A 14,862-nucleotide genomic window follows, 5' to 3' on the forward strand; every position below is an offset into this window, starting at 1 on the left:
TATGCAAAAGATCTAGCAAACACCTCTCTGCTTCAATAACCCATCAACAGAAACAATAACTCAGAAGTTTAAATTATAAACATCTTAGTAAGTGTTTTAAGCGGTCTCTAAAATGAAATTTAAGTGCAATCTTTGGTGGGTCTTCCCCTGAAAGGAAATATTGAACTGGGACACTACTGCTGAGAAGGCCCTATTCCTTGCTTTGACAGATCCTTTTTTATTTATTTCATTGGTAGATGGTACCCAAAGTATAACCTCCCCAGTAGCTCTTAAGAACCAGAGAGTTGTATATACATTAGAAAATACTTTTGTTTGCATTTCAAGCAAAAATGCAGTTCCAAGAGTTGAATAATGGAATAGACAGATCAATAACGAATGAGTCAGAGCTTCATTTGGTATTGATTTTGTACTGAGGCCACATGCTGAGAGGCAAACAGCCATTTCAAATGGCTTGAAAAACATATAATCAATGTTAGAAATTACTGGGGATGTCCATTTCCTTGTGGAAAGTTTACTCAGGAAATGTGTCAGTAATTACTCTCCAATAATTTCAAAACGAAGAAATTAGGCATGTTTCTCAAAACAGAACACAGTCAGAATTTCAGAAATTAGAATTGTGAGGCATCATTGAAGGTCAGAGCATCAACAAGTGTACATATTAGAACCTGAATACATGCCCTATTGCATTACTAATGGGTGAAACAAAATGAAACAAATTCAAGTCTATAATGGAGTCTAAGATAAGGAATAAGGTACAAGAAATAACTGTCTTACCACAATGTAGTCTGACAATAGCGTCCCTAGTCCTGCACCTACAGATAATTCATGAGATACTTTCTCACCCTCACCACTCCAGATGTGTCTTGACCTGTGGATTTGCCAGTTAAATAGTTTTTCTAGGCAACCCTCTGTTTTTTCCTTCCAGTGCCTCTCTGCTTATCAACTTTCAAAGTCAATGTGCTCTACCTTGATAAGCTATTTTGGGCCTATTTCACAACCATTTCACCCCAGGGTGGCTCTAGTTTTGAGTTGGCCCATGCTGATTTCCAGATGCACTGCCACAGGCTGAGCTGGTCATGTGCATACCATACAACCAGCTCAGACTCCAGCAACCAATGTCCATGAGCTGAACAGCAAAGCAAATAAGCTCTCAGGTACTTCATTTCAGCATGGCTCTTTCCCCAACTTGTTCTTCCAAGAACAATAAATCGCCCCCTATGGTTGATTCAGTGGCAAAACTGAGCTTCTCTGCTCTCCTAAAACTCTGCTCTTTTCTCTTGTCACCATTCTTCTAAAAGCCAGCCCTCAACACAGATATATTTGCTAACATTGTATTCTGTGTTTTCACTTTCCTGGTATGAAATAGGGTCCAGAGTGGTTTACTATATGGGTATCGGATACTATATTTGTTTACCAGGCACTCAAAACCTGGTAAGTCCCAGACCTCTCTGGGCTCTGAGACAGCATACAACTGAAGTGTCCATATACTATCTACAAAGCCACTGTATCTAATGGAGAATCAGGAATCATGAGCTTCCAATACCTGAGTGGAAATGGTTGTAACTGCTCTGAACAGCTGCAAACAGCAACAACAGATGTTGCAGAGTCACCCCACTGTGCTATCGCAGGAATGTCTGGGACCTGCCAGGACCCAGCCTGAGCAAGCTTTGGAAAGGGGGAAGTGTAGGGGCCCTGCAGCTGTTGGTGGATTACACTGTAAATAAATTGTTCAATAACAATTTATAGTAGAGAAGACACAATGAATTCAATAGGATGCATTTACACAGTTTTATGTCATAATACTTTAAAAAAAAAACAAATTAAAATTTTACTATCCAGCATCCCAAGTTAAAATATAAACCAAAACGATGAAGGCATTTAACAGAATCAAATTATATATATCTTTTGATTGGGATAATTGATTCTTATTCACTTAAATCTTCCTATAACCTTATTTTCTTGCCAAAAATATATTAGCGGTATAATTTTACCACGAAGCTTCTTTTAATTTAGGTTTAATTATTAATGTACTAGATATACACTTCTTCTGGTTTCTGTTCTACCAAACCTGCATAAGCATTTTACTTTTTTATATGTTCCACTACAGCCATGAATATATTTAAATATTCCATCTGTTGTGTTATACTCACTGAAGTATAAATGACCAAAATGGCATACAATAATCCATATTTAATGTAGAAGACTCTCTGGTCGCTCTGTTTCTGTCCTGTTTTATTAATATGGGATACCAACCTGAAGAAATTAAGTTCCACTTGCTTTTAAAGAAATAAAATACCGGCAGCTTCAATTTGAGGAATTGCAACTGATTAAGAAAACAGATATAATTTCTGAGCGCTGATATTATACCCATTTCTTATATGTTTACGGTAAATACAGTGCCATTAGTGAAACATGCACATCAAAATAGTGAAACCAATATTCATAGAAGTAAGATGCCAAATTCTTGCTTCAATGGCACTTTTGACCCATGCAGAGGAGCGGAAATAATTTGGATCAGGAAAATTGTGTGGGTTCCTGACATAAGTCTTCTCCCTTTGTAAATTGAAACAAACCAGGATCAAACCATAGTGTGATATCCTGGTGTGCTAGCTATAGTTTATTCTTAAGAGGAAGTGGAAGCTTTCAGTCATCCCTCACACATGAAGCAGAAGGAAGAGGGAATGTGTACTCATGCTTGGAACAAGTCATGGTTTGTTGTTACATCTCAGGTGGACCAAAGTGCTCAACTAGATGGGTCCTTGATCTGGTCTAGTGTAGGCAGTTCTTTCCATAGTGGATTGTTCCAAGATCAAACTTACGTGACAAAGTAAAGCAATATAAATTAATCTGCTCTCCATATGAAACATTCATAAAGGTAATTCCCATGTTCAGCGGCTATTGCATATTGTCCTCATGAAAAGGAAATTATTTTTCCTATGACAAAGGAGAGAAAACAGTAAAACTGATCTGTTTTCTATTCTCTTTCTTCACCCTCTGGAGCTGCTTTTTAAAGTGTGCTGCTCTGTTCATGAAATAAAGGCTCCCTCCTGTGGCCAGAACACCACTTCTCTGTATTTGAACAGTCGGACTCTCAAGCAAAGTCTGAATTTTACAGGATAACCATTCTGTGTTCTGCTGTTGTTTCTCAGTACTGAAGTTGCTTGCCACTGACTATTTTCCTTTTTTTTTTTTAGTACAATTCACTGTTCTGTTCCAGTTAATGACCTATGGAGCTATCTGCTTTCAGGAAATCAGCACTTCTCCTAGCGCTGAGAAATAAAGTGGTCATAATGGTACAAAGAATGTTATATCTTTCAGATGAGCTCATTTAGGAAACAATACAAACAAAATAAAAAGAATGCCAGATGATCTAATCTGACACTCTTGGTCTTGCCAGCATACAACTGATCTGTGGAAAACCATCAGGACAGATGACTAACAACAGCAAAAAAAGAGGCTTACTTCATCTGACCACTTCCAAATTACAATTTTGATACCATTGCAACTTGTTGCTTCTAGCAGATAACAACATGTTACTAAAACTGCTCAACTGATCTGCACTGTGCAATAATTAATCAGTTTGCATAAATAACGAGGCCCTGCCTGGTATGCGACTGAGCTTTTAACTCTGTGTGAAATGGTTTAGAGACTTGCTGCCAAGAATTATGTACGGGCTCTCTGGAAAACCCAGATGTTGTTGGTGCCATGTACAATCCCTGTATGAGATTCATATCTAATTAGATTCAGAAGGTCTGGTTGCTGGCTGGTCTTAAAAATCTCTAATTTCCTGTTCTTGCTTCTGTCATAAGCTATATTGTTACTCTACCAGAGAACGGTGTGGCACTAGTAAAAAATGCAAACCCAGTTCTCATCTTACATGGTATAAAGAATAATCTTAAACTTAAAGAAGTTTCATTCGTATATTCCTACAATGGAGCTAGACAACATGGATCCTGTGCGGCTGCCTCTAAAAGAAGCAGCTGTACAGTACATCTATTCCTCCCGTTCCCTGATAATATCTCATAACAGAAAACATGTGATATGATGTCATTGTGTTGAGAACTTCCACACCCCTTACAAATAACAGCTAGGGATGTACAAGCATACCTCAATCCACTCCAATACTACATTCTGATTTAACTTGTATATCTCGGCCAACACAGATATTTACAAATCTGTTACCTTCCTTCTCTCTCTCTCTCTCTCTCTCTCTCTCTCTGTGTGTGTGTGTGTGTGTGTGTGTTGTTGTTTCCCAAAGCTAATGAATTTCCAGAGGGGTAGCCTTCGGCAGCAAAAACAACAAAGAGCCTTGTGGTACCTTGAAGACTAAGTTAATTAAATGGCTAATGGCCCATCACAAAGCTATCAATGGTTGCAAGCCTAATCAAGTCTACTCTGAAGTAATTCATTGGGGTTTACTTCATAGTTCAGAATAAACTTGCCATCCAATCTCATTTCGCTTACTGCAGCATTGGTGAGGGTCAGTTTAGTCAAGAAAACCCTGGGGGAAGGAGAGAGGAAATGAATTTTAAATTTAAATTTACTTTAAAACATAGATTTGGGGTGGTCAAAGTGGGAAGTCAAATCAAGATGGTTCTTCCCGCATGACAAACAGGTTAGCACCTTAATGGAGGAGTGCAAGATCCACAGGCAATGAGATCACTTTTTCATGTTAGGAGAATGAATGAAGCATACCACTGGTTTTTATAATTTACAATAGGAAGCAAATGAAAGCTAAAACCCTAACCCTACTTACCTGGGAGTAAGTCTCATGAAATTCAATTGTATTTACTTCTGAGACAACATGTAGCCTGTAGTCCTAGTCTCCTTTGGCAACAACCTGAATACATAAATGACTTTCTCACACCTTGACAGCACCTTTCTCGGCCAAAGCAAATACTTTGTGTCATTTATTCCACATATGTTCTCTTTCAAAGTAAATGAAGCAGGTAATGGCCCATCAATTAGCTGTCTCATCACAGGGTTCCAAACATCTACTGAGCTACATTATAAGTGTTAGGAAATGCCAAACAAAGCAGCATGTCAAAAAATATGACATTAATTATATATAACACTGGTCAACAACAAATTTGTTGTCTGCGTTTTTTCAGTTCAGATGCGCTGAATCCAAAAATCACATTGGTTTTGCTCAATCAGGTCAAGTCTTTAAGCTATGGCCACATGTCATTTTTTTACGTTTTTGTTCACATGTACGCTTGTGTGGAACATTTTAGAAGAAGTTGGTGGGTGTAAAATGCCATGTAGAATAATTGTTTTGATTGGAAATGATTATTTTAATGACAAGAAGTATTCAGGTCCGATAGTTCTGGGTGATTATGTCAGTTTGAAGTCATAAAACCTCGAAATCTTCCATAAATTGGTGCGGCTGGGATCAACAGAAAGAAGCGGAGGAGCCTCAAGTATCCTGATCTTCAATCAGCACGTCGTCCTGTAGCTCATTGTGATGAAATTCCAGTGCCTATCTTTGAAGAACTTCCTGACATTAGTGACGAAGATGTCTCCAGTGTTGAAGGACATGAAGAAGAAGAAGTGGTTATTGAAGATGATGCTCCACATCCATTTTCCCAAAAGGAGTTGAATGATCTAGTTCGCGACCTCAGCTTGTCAAAGGACTCTGCCGAACTGTTGGCAGCCAGATTGAAGGGAAAAAACCTCCTCTCTGACAGTGCTCGCATCAGCTTCTTCCGCAACAGGCATCAAGAGTACCTCCGTTTTTTCTCGGAAGAGAAGGACTTGGTGCACTGTGTAGATATTGCGCAGCTTCTGCTCAAGATTGGAGTGCCACAGTACGAACACAAAGATTGGAGACTGTTCATTGACAGCAGCAAGCGATCACTGAAATGTGTTCTGCTACACAACGGCAACCAGTTTGCCTCTATACCCCTGGCTCACTCAAGTACACTGAAGGAGAACTATGAAGCGGTGAAGTATGTGCTGGAGAAAATTGGTTATGATCAGCATAAGTGGTTTATTTGTGTTGACCTGAAGATGGTGAACTTTTTGTTGGGACAACAGTCTGGCTTCACCAAGTACCCATGTTTTCTGTGCATGTGGGATAGTAGGGACTGTGCTCAGCATTACACGAAGAAGGACTGGCCTGTGCGGGAGGAATTGGTGCCTTGCAAAGAAAGGAACGTCATCAACGACCCTCTGGTGGACAGAGACAGAATATTCTTCCCACCGCTGCACATCAAGCTCGGCTTAATCAAGCAGTTCACCAAGGCTCTGGACAAGGATGGTGACTGCTTCACTTACTTGTGCCAGGCTTTTCCAGGATTGACCATGGAGAAGTTGAAAGCTGGCATCTTTGACGGTCCTCAGATCCATCAGCTCATCAGAGATCCAGAGTTCGGAAACTCAATGAACGAAGTGGAACTGGAAGCATGGAAGGCATTTGTTCTGGTAGTGAATAACTTTCTTGGCAACAATAAGGCCAGAAACTACGCAGAACTTGTCAACAACATGCTGACTGCTTTCAGAAATCTGGACTGCACCATGAGCGTCAAGATGCACTACCTATTTTCACATATGGACCGGTTTCCTGAGAACCTGGGTTCAATGATTGATGAGCAGGGGGAGAGATTCCATCAGGACATGAAAGAGATGGAGATCAGGTATCAGGGTCGCTGGGATGCAGTTATGATGGCTGACTACTGTTGGACACTGAAGAGAGACCTCCCTGCCGCTGAGCATTCCAGGAGTTCCAAGAAACGGAAGTTCAAGCCCTGAAGTTTGAAAAATGGTGAAGCAACATGCAATATATGTGTACTTACCTTATCAATGCCCACCATTCAGTTTACAGTAACCCTGACCTGATGGAGAGAAACGGATGCCATTTCCTGATTCAGCAGTGCAAAAATACCCTAAATCAGCTGTAGAAATCTAGACAACATTCAAAAAGTAAAAAATTGTTGCCCAGTGTAATCTATGAACTTAAAAAACCCCACCCTGCTGTGAACAAATGCAGACCACATTCACTTCCAAGGAATCCCAGTCCTGAGCACTACACGAACACACAGACAGAGGGCATTTCTATATCTGTATCCACTTAGAGTGGAATTCTCGGACATCCCTCGCAGCAGCCAATGAACTCAAGTGGAAACCATGCCACAAATTTTCTTTTACTAGATTTACAGGAGGAGGGAATGCTGAGATGATACTTTTGTTGGCAGACACACGTTCCCTATAAGATATATACTTCCAGCCAATGCTCAACAGTGAATCATGAATAACGATTCTGGCATTCCAGAACCTACTGCATGCAACATGTAATTCATCTTCATCTGGTGGTTTTCAACCTGTCTTGAGGTAGATCACACCATTCCTCAATAAATGAAGCAGAAAAAGGTAGTGATGGAGAGAGATGAACCAGGAACAAGGAAGATGGATGTAGCCAGTGGGGGGAGATTTAGAGACAGAAGAGGAAATAAAGGGAGGAGAAATTTGGCTTAACTGCCCAAGGAAGTGAAGACATTGATTTCATTGTGCCACTGAATAAATAAAAAAATATATAATCCTGAAAATTAGCAAAACAATGTAATACCTGCACTGACTAAGATAGCCTACTCCAATTTAGCACCCTTCATATGTTTTCAACTATATCTCTGGTCAGCCCAAGTCACCATGCAATTCTAAACATCTGGAAGGTGCTAGGTTGAGGAATGGTGGTCTAATGGAAGCATCTATCCATATTTAGTGCACTGAATCTCCCAAGAACCTTGGAGAATGTAGGTCCTTTTCATAGTATCATGCTCACCCACAAAACTTTACTTGAAAAGAAGAGTAATGTGGTAAACAAGAGGTGCCCTTACACATTATACAATGGCTAAAACACACAAAAAGCTGCCAAGCAGTAGTTTTTAGGGCATGTGTGATGCCAGTTTTGTGTAATGCTAGTTTTCATCTAAAAAATGAAAAATAAGTTCATTGAAAAAATTGTCATTCTTTAATAGTGATTAATAAATTAAAACTAATATAGAAAGAAATGTGAGGGATTATATTGACTGTCCTTCTAAAATAATTTAGTCTTTGTTGTAAAGCTAAGTCATATTGTCCAATTTTAAGGTCAAACATTTGCTTTACTTAGTCACAAATTCCAATGCTGCCTGCACGCCTCTGTCTGCATAATGAACCAACTTGTCCCATGTGAGAGTTTGGGTATGTTATGTATTTACCATTACCACAAGATGTGGATGTGGTCACAAGATGCTATACCAAAGCTTTATATCCTTTTTAAAAGGGAATTAGACAAATTCATGGACATAAATCCAACATTATCTACTAGCTATGCAACATCTAGGTTCACTATGTCTCCAAGTATTTGTTGCTGGGAAGCAACAATGGGAGAAGACTGACCACTGTACGAGGAGGATATTGAACTACGCTGACCATTAGTCTAATCCAACAAATGTCTTCTTATGCACCTTTATATTGATTTAGTACAGTGTGTACAAAAGGAGGTGGGAAGATGACAGAGGTTCAAGGAATTTTTACAATAAATAAATATCTGTCAAAAGCCAAGACCCATGCTGCACATTATTAAATTGCAAAGGAAGATCAATGGATGCAGAAGTTTTGAACATAAATGTTCTTCCTTAAGTAAATAATATTTCTGTTCAGCATACAATGTGAAATATGAACCTATCCTAAACCTACAGAGGTATTTTGTTTTTACCTTTGTTTTTATTCTGCTGCATTGGTGTGATGGGTTGTGAATGCTCTCCGCAAGAAATGCCTCTGCTCACTCAGAGATACATATATACATCCTTTATTTTACATATGTACAAGCAGCACACATAATCATGCGTCCGAATCCTCTGGGTCAGATTCTCGGAGTGACTTACGTCCGCCCCTTTTCCAGCAGAAGAGGCGAGGCATTCTCATTTGATGTCTCTGCCCCCTCCTCTTTAACACTCTCCTTTCCTGAGCAGATGGAACCGGCACTGCTTCGCTGTCCGTGCCAGAGTTTCCTGTGTGGTGTTGAGGCTCTGCTCCAACATCTGAGAGCCTTCCCTCCTCCTGAGTTTCCCTCCTTTCCTCCACTGGCACTTCCTGCCCCCCTTCCTCTACTTGTCTCTCCTCCTCCCCTGCGTTCTCCGTCAATACCATGACAATTGGTCAACTCTTTTTCTGGTTATTTTTAAAAAAGGATTAAATGGGCCTTGTAAAATGATTTGCCTACAGGAGAAAAAATTAGCACTGCAATCACATTGTTTCCATTTCAGAAAAGTACCCCACCCCACAAAAAAAGTAGTAGCATGCCAAAGTAATTTTTCTTCTTGTTGTTTAGTCATTTAGTCATGTCCGACTTTTCATGATCCCATGGACCAGAGCACGCCAGGCACTCCTGTCTTCCACCGTCTCCCGCAGTTTGATCAAACTCATGTTAGTAGCTGCGAGAACACTGTCCAACCATCTCTGTCCTCTGTTGTTCCCTTCTCAGTTCCCAACATCAGGGTTTTTTCCAGGGAAAATGTATTGGAGTGGCCAAAGTATTGGAGTCTCAGCTTCAGGATCTGTCCTTCCAGTGAGCACTAAGGGCTGATTTCCTTAAGAATGGATAGGTTTGATCTTCTTGCAGTCCATGGGACTCTCAAGAGTCACCTCCATCATCAGAATTCAATAGCATCAATTCTCCGGTGATCAACCTTCTTTATGGTCCAGCTCTCACTTCCATACATCACTACTGGGAAAACCATAGCTTTAACTATACGGACCTTTGTTGGCAAGGTGATGTCTCTGCTTTTTAATTCACTGACTGCAAATGAGAATACAGCCTGGAAAACAGGAAGTCCTTACTCCACCCACCTACTCTCTTTTTCCTGAAGTTAATTTCCCATCGGTTCCCTTGTCACCATGGATTGCAAATCTGCTTCAAATAATGCGAAAAAATATGCTTCAAGAAGCAATCATACTTAGTGTTACCCATGGTCACTGTCAGTAAACATGTAACCATGAACCACTGTTAATATTAACCAAGAGAACTAGGCCAGAAATTGACTCCACGTGAAAGCAACACAAACTGAAGCTAGATCTTGATTCACAAGTGCACCAGTCTTGTGTTTTCTAGAATATCCCATTGTGAGTTGATATGAATGCTGATTGAGGATACAGTGGCAAAAGCAAAATGCATAAGCCTTGATAGAGTGGTCACTTACTCGTGGCCAAAATAGTTGACATGCATCACCAAAAAATTGGCATATGCATAGTTACAAATTTACAAAGATTTACTGTAATTTAAACAGAAATACGGGGCCAAAGGCATAGGCTCCCCAAACAAAAAGAATGGAGCAGAGATAACACAGAAATATTTGCTGTAAGTTCCAACTGTGCTGTGAAAAAATACAGGTTTTAGACTAATTATTCGTAAAGAGCAGAGCTAAAGAGAAAGCTTGTGCATGCTATATAAGGCTATGTAGAAGATAACCAAGATGGCAGTGGCCTTTGCAACTTTGATGAATGCCTTAATATGAGTCACGCAATGTTCAGGCATGGTATGACTTCACATTCCTCAGAACACAAAAGATCATTCATTGCCTCTAATAATGTCTTAAAAGAAACCTTTTCCAAGAAACGGTTGGAATTTGGGATACAGTCTAAAAGGACAATGACAAACTCCAGGCATTTCTTCAGCACTGAGATCTTTTTGTTAAATTTCTTTCAATAAAAACGCATTAACAGATTGTCTGGTCTCTGTTTTCCTATGCAACATTCACTTTTGTTCCCTTTCCCCTCCCTTTAGAGTAGCTCTGGAATCTGAAATCTTAGCTACATTTATGAATAAATAAATAAAGTGACTCCATTGCTTCCACTGCAGTGGACAAAATAGGATCAGACTCAGCACTCTGGTTCCTGCGGTTAAGTACAAGGCTCAGGACAAGCATGGGAGAACCCCCCCCCCCAAAAGCTGCATTCTCACATAAGACTTAACAACGAGTTGTGGAAAACTTCAGGCTCAACATTACCCATCTCCTCCAGTGTGACAAGAAGTTCAAAAACTTTTCCTTCTGTTTTAAGCTAATCACAGCTTGTTGTGATGTCCAAACCCACAGCAGTCGGGTGGTATCTTAAATATTATGATAGACCTATAGTAGTGCTAATTCTTGGTTAGAGGAAACAAACAAACCACAAACTAGAGTTTATAAAGCTGAGTTGTTTTCATTCCATAATTAAAATTAAGAATAATTCGGTTTTTGGAGATAGATGTTAAAACTATGGTTAATCTAAAATGGAAGCCAAACCTCGATAATGTAATTCCTGACCAATTACTGAATGCAAATAACCAAATGAAGTCAAGGTTTGGATAAAAATAGTATATTTCTTTCACATAAAACTTGCCTTACACTAATATTTCACATGGATTTAAACTTGCTTTGAAAATGCATTCATACTTTCACTGACTGATCTCTGGAGTAACTGCACATGTTTAAAAGAATTCTAACTTGAATGCCATGTGCCCAAATCATTGCTGATAATAAAGCTGGGAAGGGTTCTCTTAATTAAGGATAAATTTAAATTTAAGTCAATCCGACCTTTCTGCTTTGTTCAAAAAATACAGTATGTTTTGCTCAAAGTTGCTGTATATGAGTGAAAGAAAAGGTTCGAATGTCTATAGATTTATTTGCATCAGAGTTTCTAATCTTAATTAAGTTGTGGCAGTATATCTTATCAATCCTGTGCTGCTATGTAGCTAGAATTAGTCTGTCCAATGGTCATGCTCAATATAAATGTTCAAGAGGGGGAAATAGATCTTAAGAATTTTTTTTTATTAGCATATTATATATCTGTGATATGCCCCTTCAAAGCCACTTCGGTGATATTTATCAGCAGGTTATAATGAACTCCCCCCCCCCCTGGATTCTAAGGCAATCCATAGCAATTACTAGCACATCTGTTAATTAGTCTATCACTTTCATTCTAAGTGGAATTACAATGTAAGGTTTGATGTTAAAGCTCGCTAGAATGTGCACTTAGTAGCTAGTAGAACAGCGAGCAATTATATATCATTGTAATGAATAAATGTCCAATTAATCTCATCCTACTAGATGTTAATGTTTAATGGAAATCTGGCATTTATGTGTTCTGTAATAGAAGACTGCTAAGTAAAATCTGTCAAAATGTTTCCAAGTACGAATTATCTGAAGTTTTGAACTTAATCAGATTTCCAGATATAAACTCCTACCTATCATCTCAACTCCACTGTTGAAACAGGGGCTGTAGGGACAAGACACCTCATGCTGGCAATGGGAGGATCTAACTGGTGGGAAAAACTACACCTCAAAGTGTGACTCCCAAACACCCTCAATCCCTAGGGAAAGGATCATTCATAGCTTGCATTCATAAAATCCCTGGCTCCATTTAGGATTGGGAAAGATTCCTGCCATGAAACCCTGGAGAACTTCTGGCAGCCAGTATAGAAAATACTGAAATATATAGACCAATGGTACCTTCCCACGTTCTTAATCCTTTCCTGCCTGAGCATGCCAGTGACCATAGAATGCCTTCCACTGCCCTGAATATGAAAAATGCAGCAGGTAAACAACTCTCAACTATCAAGTAGTAGCAAAATTAAAGGAGGGCCTTGAGGCACCCTCAAGACAAAGGTCCAGCAGGAGTCAACTACCTGGTTCCATTAGTGCAGTGATGGCCAAACTTGGCCCGCCATCTTAATTGGGACTACAGTTCCCATCATCCCTGACCACTGAGTCCTGTTAGCTAGGGATGATGGGAGTTGTAGTCCCCAAACAGCTGGAGGGCCAAGTTTGGCCATCACTGCATTAGTGGAAACCACTGCAAGGACTCCAAATCTGCTCTGGAAGGTTGGGAGAATCCCTAGGCCAGTGTGGAGAGGTGGGAGAACAAAGGGGAGATGGTTCTGCTGGATGAGCAAAAATGCTTGCACTGATGAAACAATCTCCTTAGTGCTACGCAGAACTCTGCCCACACAAATTTCATTATGGCATAAGCTTTTTATGGACTAAATTCAATTCCATCAGATACAAGTAGGAGCACGGTCTCCTTCAAACAAAACACAGCATAAGAACATATTTACCCTGTGGCTTATTGGAAAAACCAACACGTTTATTGGTGAACAACAAGCACACCAATCTATACCCTGACCCCATTTTTCCTTGTGGAAGTCACACAATGACCCAAGTGTGGTCACTGTTTCATGCACCAGTCATACCACACTCTCTCAGGTGCATGTCAGGCTCCTTCCAATCTTTTCTCTTGGGAGCATGTAGCAAGAAATCAAACCTGAGCCCCCCTTCTATGGTAAACCTGTATTACTCCACTGAGCTACAGCTCACCATAAGGTCACTTGAGTACTACAGCTAGGACCTTCATGGAGGGCGGAGAGAGAAGGAAGGAGTTGTGTGATTGGTCAGTTTCTGACAAAGGAAACACTGTGGGTTCTTCCTGGAAGTATTCTTATGCATTGTGTGGGAGGGAACGTGAGATGGGTTTGTGACATCATAGCACCCCTGCCATCATTACTCATGCACTGGTACCTTCAATTCATACTTTAAGCAAAACTATGGTTTCCTGCTACAAGAACTCTTAGGTTCACACATTCCCTCTCCTCCTTCACACCTTTAAGGAAGAGACTGAAAATGTCCAATTTCAAATTTAAACTATTTACTGCTCCAAAGATTTTCAAACTTAAGTTAGGGTTGCTTAAACTATGATTTGTGAGAGCAAGCTTGGACCAAAGTGCAGGCTCACTGCAACTCACAGGAGGAACCCACCATTTCCCATTGCATCTGAGCTGGGTCTGAGTGTGTCATCAGTCTTGTGACAGGTGGATGGAGACAAAGTGGTTAGGAGTGCTGTGGGGCTGGTGGCACACCTATGTTATCCCTCTTATTTCTGGTACTATTGTTTTGTTTTCTTTTGAGCTTAAGAGCAGTGCATAGAATCACAAATAGAATCAGTTTGCGCAAGCGCTGGTGCATCAGATGTTGGTGTGGTGTTATGAGAGTATTGACCTGTCCAAATGCAGTCTTAAGCATTTCATGGAATGCTGTGAAATTTACTTTGCAATAAACATGTTAGGATCAGGCTGTCGCAGCTATGCAAAGTTTTCAAAGTTACAGCTAGGTAGCCATGTTCGTCTGCCGTAGTCGAAACAAAATAAAAAAATTCCTTCCAGTAGCACCTTAGAGACCAACTAAGTTTGTTATTGGTATGAGCTTTCGTGTGCATGCACACTTCTTCAGATAGTTTTCAAAGTTAGCTGCCCCTAAACAGAAGTGAGTAAGAGGACCAATCTACATTAGCAGGGTGTCAAGAGATGCTTTTTGAGCACTATGTAATACTGCTAAAAAGAGTTACCTGCTATCTTTAAAAGAGTGGTTGCATGATCACTGTCAGTCAACTTCACAAATCCAACTTGGTGTCTAAAGTGATCGGTTCCTTGAAAAGACAGATCCAATGGCTTTCCTTGCAGTAGTTCTTCAATTAAATCTTTACTCGCCATGAAAGCACCAACTGCACTATCAAGAGGAAAAATATATATCAGAACTGATGTTATTCATTAATACCAACTCTTCTGCTTAATATTCTTAATGGTTGCATTTTACACCCTCCATTTTTAAAGCACGACAAGAGTGAATTAAAATATTGTGCATATACAGCTATATAAAATACCAGCTCTCAATCTGATGTGGACTCAGAAAATGTGTCCAAATGGTATCAAAAAGCATCTAAAGGAAAGAGCTTGAATTTACACATCTTTATTTCTTACACGAATATTGAGGCACATGGTTGCTTAGTGTCACAAGCATATGCAAATGTATGGCTCATCTAAGACTTCATTGAACCTTTATTCCCAATAAAAAT

At 39.8% G+C, this 14,862-nt stretch overlaps 1 protein-coding gene across 4 annotated transcripts in view; it reads right to left on the bottom strand.

Annotated features, from left to right (window-relative positions):
• Positions 1-14,862, bottom strand: part of AKAP7 (A-kinase anchoring protein 7) — an 84,570-nt gene that overhangs the window by 48,322 nt on the left and 21,386 nt on the right. For all 4 annotated transcript variants that reach the window (XM_082216143.1, XM_082216142.1, XM_082216145.1 and 1 more), the window contains exon 5: positions 14,356-14,516. In XM_082216143.1, coding sequence (XP_082072269.1) covers positions 14,356-14,516 — 161 coding nt within the window. The remainder of the gene's footprint in view (positions 1-14,355; positions 14,517-14,862) is intronic.

Source organism: Podarcis vaucheri, assembly GCF_965113315.1.
Source record: "Podarcis vaucheri genome assembly, chromosome: 3".
Lineage (NCBI taxonomy): Eukaryota > Metazoa > Chordata > Lepidosauria > Squamata > Lacertidae > Podarcis > Podarcis vaucheri.